We start from the raw sequence: 18,037 nt of genomic DNA, 5'->3' as shown, positions 1-18,037 counted from the left end.
GCGTTATAAAAATGTAAGTTGTTAAAATGAACGCGTGAGTTACAGCTCCGGCTCAGACCCATAATGCATCTGTGGCTTTTTAACTCCGTTTTCACCCCCCTCCTCCTCCCTTTCACGACGAAACAGATGGGTATGAAATATGGGGTCAAAAGGAACCTTACCCTGTAGCAAAGACGTTGCCGTGGTTACCGTTTCGGGGACACCGTCCACGCTGTAGATGGATTGTAGGAACTCGGGGATACAGTCGTTTTCATCGGTTATCAACACCTGAACCTGATTAGCGTCGGTGGTAGATGGTAGAAGAAGAAGAAGAAAGAAGAAAGAACAGAAAACAGGGGGGAAAAGCGGGAAAAAAGAAGAGAAAGGGGTTTAAAATTAGCGATGTTTAAAAAGCGCTTACATCCAGGTGACAGCCATTAAAACGACGAAAACGCTAACTAGCCCCATGCTATTTATCGCCCCTGTCAGGAGTCCAAAATAGAAATGTTGAGAGCATATGTGTGTTTTCACGGTGTGTATTTTGAGGCCCTTAGCCGCCCTCCGCCCTACGAGCCCCCTGTCACTGCAGTGTGTAAAGTGTGAAGTGACAGCTGAGTAATAGTCCTGAAATAGCTGGAATAGGTTTTTCCCCATTTTTCTTTCTTTCCCATGCAGCGCGGAGAGGAGTATTTTTATATTCTCTCACATCTGTATTGTAAAACAAGAGCGTTGCTTCATAAGTGAGTAACAAATCTTTCAAATCAATAATTCAGATTCCATTGAATGCATGAATAGTAATCTGGTATTATTCCAACGAGGTTAGAGTCGCTGTTTAAAGCTGCACCGCGTGACTTTTCTGCTAATGGGTCTGCTACCTGCTCATCTCCATGGTGTTGTATGTTAATGCGTTGTCTGGAATGTTCCATGGTGTGACATTAAACGTATCCATCTGGTTTTTATTCGTTATGGGTTTGTGTTTCTTAAAAATACAATAATTCTGTCTGTGAATAAGGGTGACAGTCCACAGATCTGAACTGTAATGTGTGTATGTGTGTAAATTAAACAGGTTTAATTTATACTGTGGAACATTTTAGACAAATATATGACATTTCCATGGAGACAAGCAGGTGGAGGACGCTCTGCACAGAGGCGTCAAACTCACAGTGGGGCAAAATTAAAAACAGACAAATTCTTGGGCCAAACTCAATATTTACTGAAAAAGTGAGAGCGCCTGATGTGATGTTTAATCTTTTTATGGAAACAAACTTTATTTACAAAATGTGGAGAAACTCAAGCTTGATATTACAAACATCTGAGAAATTAAATTTAAAATAAAAGACACATCAGTAGTATTTCTTATTTAAATAAATCATTTATTTATGTATTTTTTTAAATAAATTTGCCTCACACTTGTCTTGAAAGCTCCAGTTTTCTGTCTTTCGTTTGGTCATTTTTTTGGAGCGTTGGAATTATCCTCCTCAGACCCGAGCTCTTGCGTCGCTTTATTAATTTCTCTTTGTTATTTGGGCTGATTGGACCTGATGAGTCTAAATACAAAGAATTATCTTTTTACATTATGTAGTTTCTGAGAAAAGTGACAAATCAAATGTCCTCATATGTGACATTTTAATCATTCTGATAAAACATTTGAACAATGATTTACAAAAACTATTTATTATGACCCTGAACACAGCAACTTTTGTCCTGAATAAAAACAAAATCAGAAACAATTGTGCCTCTTGGAACAAAGTGACTCATGTGAAGAGACAAGAGCAGGAAGAAAAAATAAATAAAAAATTAAAATAAAATATTCTACACATTCTAAACAGTGGAATATATGAATAAATATGTAATATATTTACATTGTTGCTGTTCTTGTTGCTGTTTTTCTTCTAAACATTTGCATCGTGGCCTGGACGACCCAAAATGTGTTGTCCACAAACGAGGACGCCAGGTCTCAGGAGGTTAATTTGTCCGAGGTGGCTAGTAGTTCGGTCGCTAATGCGCATTAACAAAAAAGGAGGGGCGCTTCTCGAATGCGTGTCAGCGTACTAGCAAAGCATTCTGGGATGTGTAGTATCAGTGGTGGACGTGCTCTCTGACCTCACGGGCCAAATATGATTACACCGTGGACCAAATTTGTCGCCTGGGCCTGAGATTGACATACGTGCTCTAGTAGAAATGCTACGCCGCGTGAGGTGTTACTGCTTTCCCCGGAATATCCCGCAGTCGAGCATTAAACGTATCCATCCACGCGTTCATTTCTGATTCTGGTTTTATTCAGATGAAGTTCCTGGATTCTTGCTCTATATTTTCTGCGCATCATTTCTAGATCAAACTTGACAAAAAAGAGCTGAGAGTGGAAGGGGAGCAAAAAGGGTGAAACAAACCGCGAAGACAATCACGCTGGGAAACATGGCTTGCTTGTTAACATTTCAAACTCATTCAGGCGTGCCATTTCTGCAGCCAAACAGCGCCTCCGCTCGCCGCCGCTTATTCCCAACACTGCGGAGTCAATAGGTCAGTGCGGGGATCACTTCAGCCCTTTCAGTGTTGACTTTCCGGGCGGTATTAGCAGCAGATGGTTCTTTTAACTCTAAAGAAAAGCGTCCTGAATGTATTTGGGGAGATTTATTATTGTATTATTGCTTTAGTCCGTGCGATTCGGTCAAAAGATGGCGTGGCGAGTGGTATTTGGATAAAAAAAATCCGTCTAAAATGGTGTGTTTTGGTGATGTTCAGTGAAAGGATCGATCTCAAAAAAGCAAACTCAAGGCAAGGTAGAATTATTAGGCTTTCAGACGTTTTCACAGCACGTCCAAACCGAGGCGTGATTCATTTCTGTTGGGAGAGGTCATGCGAACTGTAAATAACTGTGCAAACAAAATTCCACAAAAAAAAACCAAAAAAAAAAAAACCTTCCACTTCAAATCTTTCTGTGATCGGAGCAACATCCAGAAATAAATCTAACTGAATTAAACTGAAGTGTGGGACAACAGCAGGTGCTCCGGGGAGGTTAGCATCGATAATCATGAAGCTATGGGTGTTTTTTTTTTTAAAGATCAATTGTGGAACTTGCTTAACTGCGTGAGATGTTATCGCTATCCCTGGAATGTTTCACAGTAGAGCTTTAAACGTATCTACCCATGTGTTCAATCGCAAAATCGTGTTATTCTGACTAAAAAATGTGTTCTTAATGTGAGTGGAGTTCCCATAGATCCGACCTGTAAATTGACTTAGTGGCGTCATCTGCTGTTTCCATGGAGATACGTAAGATTAAAGCCATACTGCGCAATGTTCTAGGCAAAGTAATAGCATTTACGTGGACAAAGGCAGGTGGCAAACCCCAAATCTCTTTAACAATTCTGATAAAAAACAGTATAATCTTGGTTGCCGGGCAAATCCAGAATGATCTGTCTGTATTTTTCTACATATTGATATCAGTCCGGTCCCCACGTCCTCCGCTGCGTCCCAAACCCGGTCAAACGTGATCGTCCAATCAGATTTGTTTATTTCAGTGACACGTGTGAGACGAAGGAGCTCATTGGTCGCCTGTGATTTACAAATAAAATGACATTTCTCTCACCTCAGATTCACAGAGTTTAGGCTTCGCTCATTGATTCTGGAAAAAATCATGATTTTTTCCCTTTATTTTTATCCCTGCGTCTCCCTGATTGGCTAATCCACCTGTCAATCACGCCCGTTTGAAAATAGGGAGATTCACCAGCGACAGACTCAAATTTTCGTAAAGTTTTGGATCTGGATCGCTGGTTCCAGGTAAATTGACCTAGTGGTGCATCTGCTGTTTCCATGGAGATAAATAAGATTAAAGCCATATTGTACGATATTCTAGGCAAAGTAATAGCATTTGCGTGGACAACAGCAGGTGGCAGACCTCAAATCAAAAAAGTTACACAAGTTACGCTTTAACAATTTGATAAAAACAGTAGAATCCACAATGATCTGTCTGTATTTTTCTACATATTGATATCAGTCCGGTCTCCTCGTCTGTTGCGTCTCAAGCTCAGTCAAACGTGATCGTCCAATCAGATTTGTTTATTTCAGTGACACGTGTGAGACGAAGGAGCTCATTGGTCGCCTGTGATTTATAAATAAAAGTTTAAGCTTTGCTCATTGATTCTGCAAAAAAATTGTGATTTTTTTCCTTTATTTTTTCCGACAATTTGATAAAAACAGTAGAATCCAAAATGATCTCTTTGTATTTTTCTACATATCGATATCAGTCCGGTCCCCACGTCCTCCGCTGCGTCCCAAACCCAGTCAAATGTGATCGTCCAATCAGATTTGTTTATTTCAGTGACACGTGTGAGACAAAGGAGCTCATTGGTCGCCTGTTACAAATAAAATGACATTTCTCTCACCTCAGATTCACAGAGTTTAGGCTTCGCTCATTGATTGATTGATGATTTTTTTCCCCCTTTATTTTTATCCCTGCATGTCCCTGATTGGCTAATCCACCTGTCAATCACGCCCATTTGAAAATAGGGAGATTCACCTTGGACCAGACTCAAATTTTCGTAAAGTGTTGAATCTGGAGCCCAGGTTCTCATAGATCTGACCTGTAAATTGACTTAGTGGCGTCATCTGCCGTCTCCATGGAGATACATAAGATTAAAGCCATACTGTACAATTGTGTGGACAAAAGCAGGTGGCAAACCCCAAATTAGAAAAGTTACACAGTGCCTCTTTAACAGATTTGATAAAAACAGTGTAATATTGGTGGATAAATGTGCGAGTTTCCAGCGTTGGAATAAAAATCTGTGCTTTGGTGTTTGTGTTTTTTACTCTAGACGTGATCATGGAGGCTCTGAATGAAGATACTGAAACATGAGGAGCCCGTGTGGTTCTTAATAACTCCGTCTGACATCGATACGAGAGGCAGAACCGACCTGCAGCAGTGAGCCGACTGGACACAGGGGCGACCGTGTCCAGCAGTAACAGCTCTACAGTGAAGTGGACGGTAATAACAGACTTAGGAGGGATTCTCGTCGGATCAAGTACCTCCGTAGCGGCGCTCAGGCTCCCCGGCTCCTCGCTGGCCCGCACCATCAGAAGGTATCTCCTCTGATCGCTTTCGTAATCGAGAGTCCTCGTCAAACTGATCTCCCCCGTCTCCTGCCGGATGCTGAAAAGGCTGCTGGGATTGATCAAGAGGCTGTAGCTGATGGGCTGTTTTTGGAAGGATACGGCGACGACGGTCATGAATCTGCGGAGACAAAACAAACGGGAAAACAGCTGCGTATTAGCGCGAGGGGGAAAAAAATCGGTTTAATATTTGGCCTCTGCTCGCAAACATGTTTATTTAAAATCAAAATCGTCTTTTCTTTACATCAGCAGAGGGCGGTAATGGAATCAATTGCTCCACGGACCATTGGCCTCGTGCTATAAACACAGTGAATCAGGACTTGTCATTTCTGCGTAATAATGTAATACGATTAGGCAGATATCAGCTTTTTTTTTTTGCATTTAGAGAGACTCGCCGTGTTCCAACTTGTGCGTGATAATGGTATGTCAATTTATGCTCGAGAGCGGCGTCGCGGCGCATGAATATGCAACGCGATAGGTAAAGCGTTTGTTAAACTCACTACGCATGGATGTACTTCTGCTTTAGCCGCCGCGTTCACACAAACACGCCAACATCTGTTTTAATTCACACACAAACACATTTTTAGCTATTTTTCTGCATTTTCTTGGCTGAATAATGAGTATATAAGAGTGAGCCTTACACCCGTGCATCTGTCACGAGTTTGAAAATAAATGTTTACAGCAGAGACGAGACTTTTATTTACACAATTATTGCATAACTTTTGTATTTTTTGTGTTTTTTCACCATTAGATAATTGCACCAGCTGAGGTTATAATAACTATTTCAGCAGAGCCACATGGGAGCGCCGGTATAGCTTTAATTAAGACAAAATCCTTCAAAACAATTCAGATTTTTATTTTTTCCCCGCCGCGTACCGAGCCAGCGCTGTCATATTGCCTTGGACAGCTACACGCTCGCTGATATTTCGGGGAGGGGGGGGGGCGTGCTGTTTTGGAGTGTTTGTGTGGGACTCACGGTTGTCCTTCAGGCGTGTTTTCGGGGATGGCGATGACATAGCTGGCGTTGTTGAACTGCGGCGCCCGGGTCCCCGCCACCACCGACAGCATGGCGGGCGCGCTGCGGCTGCCCATGCCGTCAAGAGCCACCACGCTTAACAAGTACTCCCTGTCCCGCTGAAGAACCAACCCCGTGCTCGCCACCTGGCCCGTCTTCTTGTCCACTACAAAGCAGCCGTCACCGCCTACAGGAACAACACAATGGCGTTATTTTCTCATGCTGGATGCGGACCAATCCAATACTCGGCAGGCGCTGCGGTGAATACAAACCGGGGATAGTTAGCCAACAGGGGGTGGACGTGCTCGGATCTGTTTAGGAGGATTCAAACGAGACGAGACACAGATGTTGGGTTAAATTACGGCACTCAGAACATCAATCCAACACTGAACAAAAAGATAAACCCAAAAACATATCGTCAAATTTGAACCGCGAGGTGAAAAAGTTCATTTAAAAAAGGTAATTCTCACAGATCCCATGGCGATAACTCAAACATAGACGTCGGCCCCGGTCATTAGCATCACCTGAAGCAAAGGGCTGATAATTAGTCAACGTAGGAAATCAATTTTTGCCCGATGTAGCCGAAAACAGTTCTAATTATTTTGCAGTTCTAGCGGAGCGTTGGAAACTTGTGAAGTCTCTTTTCAAAGATGTGGAACTGATTAATGTAACGTAACGAAAAATGGGATAATTTGTCTTTTAAGAATGCGTTTTGTCTCAGTTTTGTTGTAGTTAAGGACGGGACAGTACACAAGAATACCGTTTATTGTGGTGAAAAGCGTTGACAAAAAATCGTTCACGGGACATTTCTATGACAAAGATAATTGGACTTTATATCAGCAGAATGTGCAGAACAAAGCGACTTCTCCAGGATGTTCTCTTCTGGTTTTCAGTGCATTATTATAACAGTTTAAATATGGAACTTATTCATAATGTTAAAATGATAATTATTCATGACTGGTGTGATGTGCAGCTATCCATAGGGGGCGCCGACAGCTCCCATTAGACACCGCAGTGGACCGGTATCATTTATTAAGTCGTTTTAGATGAATATTGTGATTTAAAATGTGTAAATTATAACATAAAGATCCACCGGTGTCAGAGTAATTCAATAAATAATTCAATTTATTTGTAGTCATTGTCACAGAAGAACAACGAAATTGCGTTTGGAGCATCCCATATTTTTTATTTTTTATTTTTTTTAATAAATAGTTAAAAGGGAAGAGTTCAGAAAGAGGTTAAGGTTCACGTTTAGGTTATGCTTAGGTAAGTAGTGACTATGGTTATGGTCAGGATCAGTCTCTCTAGAGATCAGGGGTTGGCGACCTTTAACCCGCAAAGAGTCGTTTGGACCCAGGTTCAACGGAAAAGAAAATACTTAAATTGACATCTAATTTGACATCTTTTTACCATTTTACCTCCATCCCTTTCTCACTCCTCACACCTCTGCCGTACTCGTTCACAGTCTCGTCACCTCCCAGACTGATTACTGTAACTCTCTCCTCTATGGTGTCCCCAAACAGATCCCTCCAGAAACCGCAGCTTCTCCAAAACTCTCTGCATCATCACCAGGACTCCATCTTCCCACCACATCACCCCCATCCTCCAAGAACTACACCGGCTTCCCATAAAACAGAGAATCCACTTCAAAATCCTCCTCACCACCTTCAAAGCTCCATAACCTGGCCCCACCTCACATCTCTGAACTCCTCCACATCTCCATTCCCTCTCGCTCCCTCCGCTCGTCTTCCTCTCTCCAGCTCTCTGTCCCCGTCTCATCACCTTCAGCTCCTCTGCTCCCCAGCTCTGGAACTCTCTCCCTCCTGACCTCCGCAACGTTGACTCTCTTCCACTTTTCAAATCCAGACTCAAAACTCACCTGTTCACACAATCCTACACCACGTCATCAGTCACTCTCACCTTCATCCAGTTTTGTGTCTCTGTTTTATCTGTAAATATGTGTTTTTAACTTTGTCTTGTACAGTGTCCTTGAGTGTCCTGAAAAGCGCTTTCAAATAAAACATATTATTATTATTATTATTACCTTTACACTTTGCATAAACAACTATAGTTTTTGCTAAATCTCTGCATAAATGTTTCTTTTCTCTGGTTAATGTCCGTCTGCTCCTGACCCTCTGCAGCGTCTGCGTCTGAAGTTTCATGTTTCAGGACTGTGACTGTGTCTGTGAGGCCTGAGGTTTGTTTTTCACATAGTTCATGGTGGAGAAAAGCTGCTCACAGACGAACGTGGATATGAACATCCACACGACTCCACATGTGCATTTATTCGTGTTTATATCGGGGAAAGTCTCGATAAACGCAAAAACAATACAATATCATTTTATTTTAATATTTCAAGATCACAATAATCTTCTGGTGCAGCACGTGCCGACCCCTGCTCTAGATAATCGCCATTTTATTAGTAGAAATAAACAGAAAAAACCTATTTCCTCGTGATGTTTCTCTGCCAGACACAGTTGTTTTCACTTATAACAAAGCACAATATCATAACAGTTGTTTAAATATGGAACCTGTTCATAAAATTAAAACGATAATGACTTCGAAACGGTCAGAAACTTTAATAATTAGCGTGATATAATGGTTAATCTCAGTTGTTTCGCCCGTGATCATCGTGAGAGCAGTTTTCCGAGCGGTCCAGGCCGAGTTCTCTGTTGATATTCCTTAGATCGCTCGTCTAATGCGCAGTGAAGCCCGCAGAGAGATTACACGGGTCACCGCTCCGACACTGTGACACAACAGTCTGTAAACATAAATATATTTTTGTCCTCTTTGGTCGTGCCCTTCGTTTATTTCCACAACAGACAGACGACAATCTGCTGGGAACGGCCGGCGAGCGTGTTCCCCGCCGTACACGAACGAGTAACACGCTCACTTTGCTTGTTTTAGTTATGAACTCCACAACAGCTGGTGCCGGATATCTCTGTCATTATTTGCACCTGCTACAATTCATGGGCGATTTATTTACAGCGATCGAGCGCGGCGGCGGCGGCAAAGGCGACGGCGGCGTTCGAGCGCAGACGTGTGCAGAACAGGGAGGAGTTTGACACGACTCACCGACGAGAACCAGGGGCCATCTCTGTCTTTAATTATACTACAGACTTATACAGGGCTAAGTGTTGGTTATTTGAAACTATAATGAGATATTTTACAAGTAAATAAACAAATGAAGTAATAATGAGTAGATTATGGATTTAATAATAATAATTTTTGGTTATTGAGAAAAGAAAAACACTGTGTACGATGTATTTATGAGTTTTACTTCATAAACTGACGCAATATCTTTGAATACAAGATCTCATGATTGTCTACGGCTAAAAACTGAACAATAGAGAGAAGAGAAAGAGGAGAGAAGAGGAGACAGAACGAGGAGAGAGGGAGTAAGAGAAGAGGTGGAGAAGATCTTATAATTGTCAACATCTAAAACTGGACAATAGAGAGAAGGAGAGAAGGAGGAAGGAGGAGGAAAGAGAGTGAGAGAGAGGGAGGAGACGAGAGAAAGAGGACAGGAAGAGAGAGGGGTAAGAGAAGAGGTGGAGAAGAACTTTGAATACAAGATCTCATGATTGTCTATGGCTAAAAACTGAACAATAGAGAAGAGGAGAGATGGAGAAGAGGAGGAGACAGAGAGAGGAGAGAGAAAGAGGAGAGGAAGGGAGAAAAGGAGACAGAGAGGAGAGGAGAGTGGGAAGAGAAGAGGAGGAGAAGAACTTTTAATACAAGATCTCATGACTGTCAAGGACTAAAAACTGAACAACAAGAGAAGGAGAGAGGGAGGACAGGGGAGGAGAGAGGAAGAGACAAAGAGAGGAGGGGAGGGGGGGAAGAGAAGAGGTGGAGAAGAACTTTTAATACAAGATCTCATGATTGTCTATGTTTAAAAACTGACCGCTCTAGAACTGAGATGGAAAAAAAGGTTATTTTGTCTGTTTTGCTTCACAAAAATGGACGTGCAAAATAAAAAAAGCACTTTAATAATGTGGAGATAAACATTTACACCTGCTCCTGTTTTAATGTTTTAAATGGACTTATATAATCACTTGTTCTGTTTGTTTTTTGTTTGTATTTTTTCTATATTTGAGCAGAACGCGCATGAAAAAGAGTCTTGAGAGTCTTGGGTTCTTCCTGTAGAAATAAAATAATAATAATAATAATAATAATAATAAAATGAATACATACCAAAAAAAGAAAAGATAAATAAATGAATAAAGGAATAAATAAACAAAAAATAAAAATAAAATAATAATAATAATAATAAAATGAATACATAGAAAAAAAGAAAAGATAAATAAATGAATAAAGTAAAAAAAATAAACAAAAAAATAAAACATAATAATAATAATAATAATAATAATAATAATAATAATAATAATAATAATAATAATAATAATAATAATAATAATAATGAATACATACAAAAAATAAAAGATAAATAAATGAATAAAGGAATAAATAAACAAATAAAAAAAATTAAACAAAATAATAATAATAATAATAATAATAATAATAATAGTAATTGCTTAATGGTGCAAATATCTCGCTATAAACAGGTATTTTATTTTATTTTATTTTATTACAAGACTCAACTCATTACTATTGTCTGTTAAAGAAATGTTCAAAAAAGGACTGAACATAAAATTGCTTTTATCAAAATTCCCCAAAAATACAAAATTTTACCTGATTCCATTCATTTCTCTGTATGTTACGTTTGACTATTTTGGTATTTTAAGATCTTAATGCATCCAGAAGATCAAACATGAGGTCAGACAGACTTCATCAAAAGAACTGCATCTTTCATCTCCTAAAACGCCTTAAACGTCTTAAACTTAAGTACACGATAAGAGGGTTAAAGAGGGTTATTTACATGTGGGAATTACTCAAATATTTCCAAATGACTGTGAAGCGACGGCATTGTGTTTGAACAGACTAAACATGATAAATCTTTTTCGCCTCCTGCAGTTTATAGTCGACCAGGGGTGTCTTGTAGTAATTACGTTTTAAGCCCCATCAGGGAGTAGTGCGGTGGACTAATGCGAGTCGGAGGGAAGTCGCTGGTGCTTTGTAAACCCCCATTGGCAGGATTAGTACATCCCCCATTCTGTGACATAGAAACAAACCTCTATCCTCCAAACCACCAGGGGGTCCCCACAACACTGGCAAACTTCCAAAAGCCCCACTATGTCAACACCAACATGTGCGTGAGCGTGTGCGAGGGCGGAAATCTGTAAACACACACGTCCGTCTACCATATGAGGACGACAATTAGGTCCTCACAATGTAAATATGTTATTATCAGATCAGCAGCGGGATTTGAAGTTGAGAAATGGGTTTGATGAGGTTTGTTTTGTTAAAAAAAATGTCAAATTGATGGTATATTTTTAGTTTATTAATAATCTATGTCTTTTTTCGAGTCATTATCCTTGTGTTTTAACTCACAAAAGACTGACGTAAAGTGAATTTTGCACAATTTTGCCGATGCATTGAGGTCTTATTGTACATATATGTTTTTTTCAGTGTTGTGATTGGTCGGTTAAACTGAAGGGGGCGGTCCCTTAACGTATATAATCAGAGCGGAAGGGGCTGGGCTCAAACCTGGGAAAGCGAGACTGAAGACTGAAACGTAGTGAGAATAAAAGTGAATCAAAAGTGAGACAATGTGCGGGAGTTTTGTTTTTTTTATATTTCAGACAAAGTGCTTCTCCTCTGAGTCTTCACAGAAACAAGTGGAGAAATGGGTTAAAATAGGTTAAGGTTAGAGTTTAGATGAGGTTAAGTAATGAGGAGCTTGTGAAGGTTAAGCTAGGACGTCTGGGTAATCCCTCCGTCGTCCAGGTCCAAGAGTAAAATCTGTCAACTGGAAGTGGAACTACGCTGAAACTGGAAACAGCTTTTGTTTTCAGTTTTTGTTTGTAGTTAGGTCTATTGAGTCATACTTAGTGTATTCATTCAGCTCTTAATGGTCGTTTCCACATCTATTGGCATCCTAGCTCGCTCTATTGTTCTCTTTGTGCCATTTGTTTGCTTTGGGTCTGCACAATCTGACCCAGACTTGAAGAAGCAGCTTGGATGAGCAGCGAAACGTCTTCACTCCTACAACTTTTTCTCTAGTTGACAGATTTTACTTTTGGTTTCCACATCTATTGGCATCCTGACTTGCTCTTATGTTCTCTTTGTGTCATTTGTTTGCTTTGGGTCTGCACAATCTGACCCGGACTAAAGAAGCGGCTTCACTCCTACAATTTTCTCTAGTTGACAGATTTTACTTTTGGTTTCCACATTTATTGGCATCCTGACTCGCTCTATTGTTCTCTTTGTTTTATTTGTTTGCTTTGGGTCTGCACAATCTGACCCAGACTAAAGAAGCAGCTTGAATGAGCAGCGAAATGTCTTCACTCCTACAACTTTTTCTCTAGTTGACAGATTTTACTTTTGGTTTCCACATTTATTGGCATCCTGACTCTCTCTTATGTTCTCTTTGTTCCATTTGTTTGCTTTGGGTCTGCACAATCTGACCCAGACTTGAAGAAGAGGCTTGAATGAGCAGCGAAACGTCTTCACTCCTACAACGTTTTTTTCTCCAGTTGATAGATTTTACTTTTGGCTGGACATGAATGTAAGTTTTTGCAATGTCCCGAAAAACACGGAAACTCATGGGAAGCACAAACTGCTCACACGCACTCAGTTTATCAGGGTCTGTCTCCTTTACGAGCTCAAAAATCTAAAATCAGGTCCCTGCAACGTAATCATTAATGAGATCAATACCTTATTTAAACCAGGCCTATTCTGCAAAATGGGCTTTTAACCGTGTTGTAGTTGTTTCCTTCTCATTCACCCTCTTGAAGTTGTATTTGGAGTGGTTCATGTTTAATCGCTTATTTGCAAGACGCCATTTTGCCGATCAATCCCCATTTTCACCGACACCAGCACGAGCCACATTCTTCAATTTTATTTTCTTATTGGATGAGATACTCGTAGGATTCGTGTTTTCATTTTGGTACAAATGAAAAAAAATATCTGCAGCTCGTTAGTGTGATGTGCAAGTATCCATAGGGGGCGCCGACAGCAATACGGCGCTTTGTTGAGATGACGTTTACGGTGACGGATTTGTTTGTTGTATTAAGTCGTTTTAGATGAATATTGTGATTTAAAATGTGTAAATTTGAACATAACAATCCACAGGTGTCATATTTTCCGGATTATAAATCGCACTTTTTTATACAGTTTGTCCGAGGATGCAACTTATATTCAGATGCGACTTATATGTGAAATTATTAAAATATATAATAAGTGAAATCCAGAGTAAACTTGTTGCTTGTTTTTATACTTTATTTATGTGATTAACTGTTAATATCTTACGTTAACAAACCAGACACGTGTTCAGTTCTGTCTGTGCTTCATGGAGCTGAATAAATATAAATGTGTTACGTTAGCGTGATGTACTGATATTCAGCCTGTTGGTCCACATTTTATTATTATTATTAGAACTTGATTTAAAGAGAAAATGTCTGTTCTTTGTTTCGGATTTTGTAAAATAAATTTCCCCCAAAAATGTGACTTATACTCCAGAGCGACTTACATATGTTTGCATTGTATTTTAGGTCTGAAAATGTAGTTTGTTTTTCAAAAGTGGGGTGATTTGAGGTGTTTTTGTTGGTATACAATAAGATTTGAGCTGTAGAGGTTTGAAAAAGTCACTTCTCGGGCCAATTATCATACTTTCTGGATCGTAAGTCGAACTTTTTTTCATAGCTTGAGTTTGGCCAAGGGGTCGACTTATACTCAGATGCGATTTATGTGTGAATTATATGTTTTCTTTCATCATTATAATGCATTTTTTTTGGTGCGACTTATACTCCAGAGCGACTTACATATGTTTGCATTGTATTTTAGGTCTGAAAATGTAATTTGCTTTTCAAAAGTGGGGTGATTTGAGGTGTTTTTGTTGGTATACAATAAGATTTGAGCTGTAGAGGGTTAAAAAAGTCACTTCTCAGGCCAATTATCATACTTTCTGGACTATAAGCGCACTTTTTTTCATATCTTGAGTTTGGCCAAGGGGTCGACTTATACTCAGATGTGATTTATGTGTGAATTATGTTTTTTTCATCATTATTATGCTTTTTTTTTGGTGCGACTTATATTCCAGAGCGACTTACATATGTTTGCAATGTATTTTAGGTCTGAAAATGTAGTTTGTTTTTCAAAAGTGGGGTGATTTGAGGTGTTTTTGTTGGTATACAATAAGATTTGAGCTGTAGAGGGTTGAAAAAGTCACTTCTCGGGCCAATTATTATGCATTTTTTTGGTGCGACTTATACTCCAGTGCGACTTATACGCTGGAAAATGTGGTATATATCAGACAAAAGCACTGTAGGTCTGCTTTAAAGTTCAGACACGGGTTAAGTTTAGCGTTTAGGTTCTGCTTAGACAAGTCGTGACTATGATTGCGGTTTGGTTCGGGCTCTTTCTAGGAAACGAATGTAGGTCAATGCTACGTCCCCGGGAAAGCGTGGAAACCCGACATGTGAGCGTTTGTGTAGGAGAGACTCAGAGGCAGATAGACACGAGCGAAAGGAGAGGTGCATAAACAAATGTGCGAATGCCCCATGGCGGTGTGGGTTTCAGCAGAGAGCGGCTGACAGACAGGCAGTGGAGCTAATGGACACCTAAACACAGTGTGGATGCATGAATGAGTGCGTGATCGCCGGGAGCTATTCGTCTGTGACCGCGCTAATGTTTGACTAAATCTGTTTATTTTAACGGCTGTAGAGTTTTTTTCTTCATATTTTCAAATGACCCCTTTCTCTTCTGCGTTTTCAAGGGATAAATTAATGATTGAAGGTCAGGGTTTGCGGGTAAATAGCCTAGAATGGATAGAGTGTTTGACTTCTTTTTTTTTTTTTGGATAGAGCTAACCGGCTAGCTGCTGCGTTCCAGACAGGAAGTGAGCATGTGCGCACTTCCTGCTTCATCAACTCTGGTCTTAAATGTTCGTATTAACCCGCTCTACGTGATCCTGGTGGTTTTTATTTCACTATTGTGTCTGTAAATCAAGATATGAACATTAATAACAGACAAATCAGGCGTCTTCTTTCTCCGAGGTCGCTCCCGTTAGCGTTAGCAACAGGTTTGATTGACAGCGTTGCAGCTAAACCAGTGGTGTTTATGGGAAATACAGTCGTCTAATTAAAATAAGTGACATAGATTTGCGTTTTTGAGCAGCAAACGCCAAGATTAAATATAGATATTACGACTGATCAGACGCTTTAGTGTAAAAATGATTCAATCTACCGTTGTGACCTTGGAACGTGGAAAGTAAAACGCTAAAAATGTACAAAATAAACAAGTCGACTCAGTAACTTTTGTACTTTTTTATCATTTCTGTCAACATCACACTGAGCAGAAGTAATGGGACTTTTGGTTCTTTTATGGGATCTGAATCTTTTGGATCCGTTCATATAAAAGAGCCATTCAAAAGACTGGCTCTTTTTATATTTATTTATACGACAAGTGAAGGTGAGAACTCATTTTATCTCCAAACTAATCACAGAGAGAGGCTCAGATGTGTTTAAAATGGTTCAAACTGCGAATAGAAAAGTGTTTACCCTTTGGATTTATGAAGAATCTAAATAAAACGTTGACGTACAAAAGTATTAATGATAAAAAACCCAAACTTTATGACATTATGATGTTGTTTTTAGTGCACGGAGCTCCCACTCATGTCAACTGATCGACTTCTGTGTTGATTCTTGTTGGTTCAGAGTTAATCCATGTTAAAAAAACGGATGAAAAGAAGAAAAATATTTGCTTTTGCTGTACTAGGCCTGTTATGATTACACATTTTGAAGCGTGAAATATTGTTACTGAGAAATACAGTGATAAACGATGATATTGAAATTACTTTATGTCAATTATACTACGGCAATAATAAAGATGATCCTTGTAAATCAGGGTCAGATTTTGGGAGGTGAAAATGTGTCAGGGCCGGATCGTTCTTTGAAACATAAAAATTAAACACAAATGAACCGTTTAATTATTCTTTTTACTTTTTATTGCCAATGGTTTTCACTTTTCAAAACAAAATGAACGATACACAGATTATAAATATGAAAAGTGAACATTTAATCTGTGGTTTTGATAATCACAGTAAAATAAATTCACTGAGATTTTAGAATTTATTCACGTCAGAAGGCGACGAATAACTGCACTAATGTGAAGGGTCAAACTGAGATCTGGGCTGTAGGAAATAGGCCCGATATGGTCCAAAGACGGTGGTTTAGAGGCGCAAAACGTCATGGAAAACGTCAAGGTAAACGTCACGGTAAATGTCACGGAGGTTAGAATTTGTCTTGTTCATAACCAAGAATGTCTCACGCAAAGATGTCGAAATAAACAAACTCAGCATTTTCTTAGCAAAGGTTTGAATTTCTTTACAGTTGTCTTTATCCAGTTTGCGATAAACGTCAGCGAGGGCTTGGATCTGCTGCCATCTTCTGGTGAGATATAATATTGCTTGTACATGTGTATTTTACTCTGGTCAACAGTCACGATGGGGCACACATATTTATTTTTACTCCAGAGGCTGCGGGCCAGTGGAAATTTGCACACGAGCCACAATTAGCCCCCGAGCCGGACTTTGGGTATACCTGTTATAAACCATTTTTAAATATTATCAATACATTACAGTGGAAAGAGCTGCAACAAGTACAATAAATATCAGAATGAAGCAGTACCGTATTTTTCGGAGTATAAGTCGCATTGAAGTATAAGTCGCACTGGAGTATAAGTCGCACTGGAGTATAAGTCGCACAGGAGTATAAGTCGCACTGGAGTATAAGTCGTACAGGAGTATAAGTCGCACCGAAGTATAAGTCGCACTGAAGTATAAGTCGCACTGGAGTATAAGTCGTACTGAAGTATAAGTCGCACTGAAGTATAAGTCGCACCAGCTCAAATGCATCATAATGAATAAAAAACATATTTCACATATAAATCACATCTGAGTACAAGTCGCAGCCCTGGCCAAACTCAAACTATGAAAAAAAGTGCGACTTATAGCCCAGAAAATACTGTAATTGGCCCGAGAAGTAACTTATTCAACACTCTAAATCTCAAATCTTATCATATTACAACAAAAACACCTCAAATCACCCCACTTTTGAAAAACGCACTACATTTTCAGCCCGAAAATACATCGCTCGATAACTTGATTTTAATTACCGTGACAAACCTACTATTTCTGCTATTACCACATTCTAAAGTCTCCCGCATGTGACTATTCTCCTGCATTCGAGAAGCAAAAACCTTCCCCACACCAGTTAAAACATAACAATGTGACCATTTACTGCAGAAGAGTAAAATTATACACTGTGAAAACTGACAGGAAAAACGGGGCCGATTGTGAGGCTTAGGTTAGAGGCTGAACTCTGCCGCAGACCTGAACTCGCCATTCGGGAACATAACAGCATAATGGCATAATAGCCCAACCAGAGCTGTTATTATTAATAGGATGTTAAATTATTTCCACAAAAGAAAAAAAAAAGAAGCTCTATCGGCGGTTTTCAGATTGTAGAAAGTGATATGCTCCTAGAGGTAAGGCAGATTTTACAGATTATATTGTACTTTTAATGTAAACAGGGGTGCGACTTATACTCAGATGCGACTTATACGTGAAATACTACTACTAAATCTACTCCTCCTGAACCACCGAACATTTAAAATATCAACATTACTCTAATTTAAAAGACGTCTGAGAAAGACCGAACCTCTGGAGTTGTTGGATTTGTTCAGAATCGACACCGAGGATGAAGAACTCAATGGATTTAGTGATTTGGAGTGAGATCCAGAGTAAACTTGCTGTTTTTTCTGCTTTATTTATCTGATTAACTGTTAATATCTTACGTGAACAAACCAGACACG

The 18,037-nt window shown here is 39.6% G+C and overlaps 1 protein-coding gene across 1 annotated transcript in view; it reads right to left on the bottom strand.

Moving 5' to 3' along the window:
- The window catches only part of LOC117372093 (neural-cadherin-like), a 182,285-nt gene that overhangs the window by 105,698 nt on the left and 58,550 nt on the right, over positions 1–18,037 (bottom strand). The window contains exons 3-5 of the mRNA XM_033967830.2: positions 6,062–6,287; positions 5,002–5,206; positions 162–273 (exon numbers count right to left, since the gene is read on the bottom strand). Coding sequence (XP_033823721.1) covers positions 162–273; positions 5,002–5,206; positions 6,062–6,287 — 543 coding nt within the window. The remainder of the gene's footprint in view (positions 1–161; positions 274–5,001; positions 5,207–6,061; positions 6,288–18,037) is intronic.

Source organism: Periophthalmus magnuspinnatus, chromosome 6 (assembly GCF_009829125.3).
Source record: "Periophthalmus magnuspinnatus isolate fPerMag1 chromosome 6, fPerMag1.2.pri, whole genome shotgun sequence".
Lineage (NCBI taxonomy): Eukaryota > Metazoa > Chordata > Actinopteri > Gobiiformes > Gobiidae > Periophthalmus > Periophthalmus magnuspinnatus.
The sequence above is the reverse complement of the archived record's forward strand: the minus strand, read 5'-3'. Positions and strand labels throughout refer to the sequence as shown.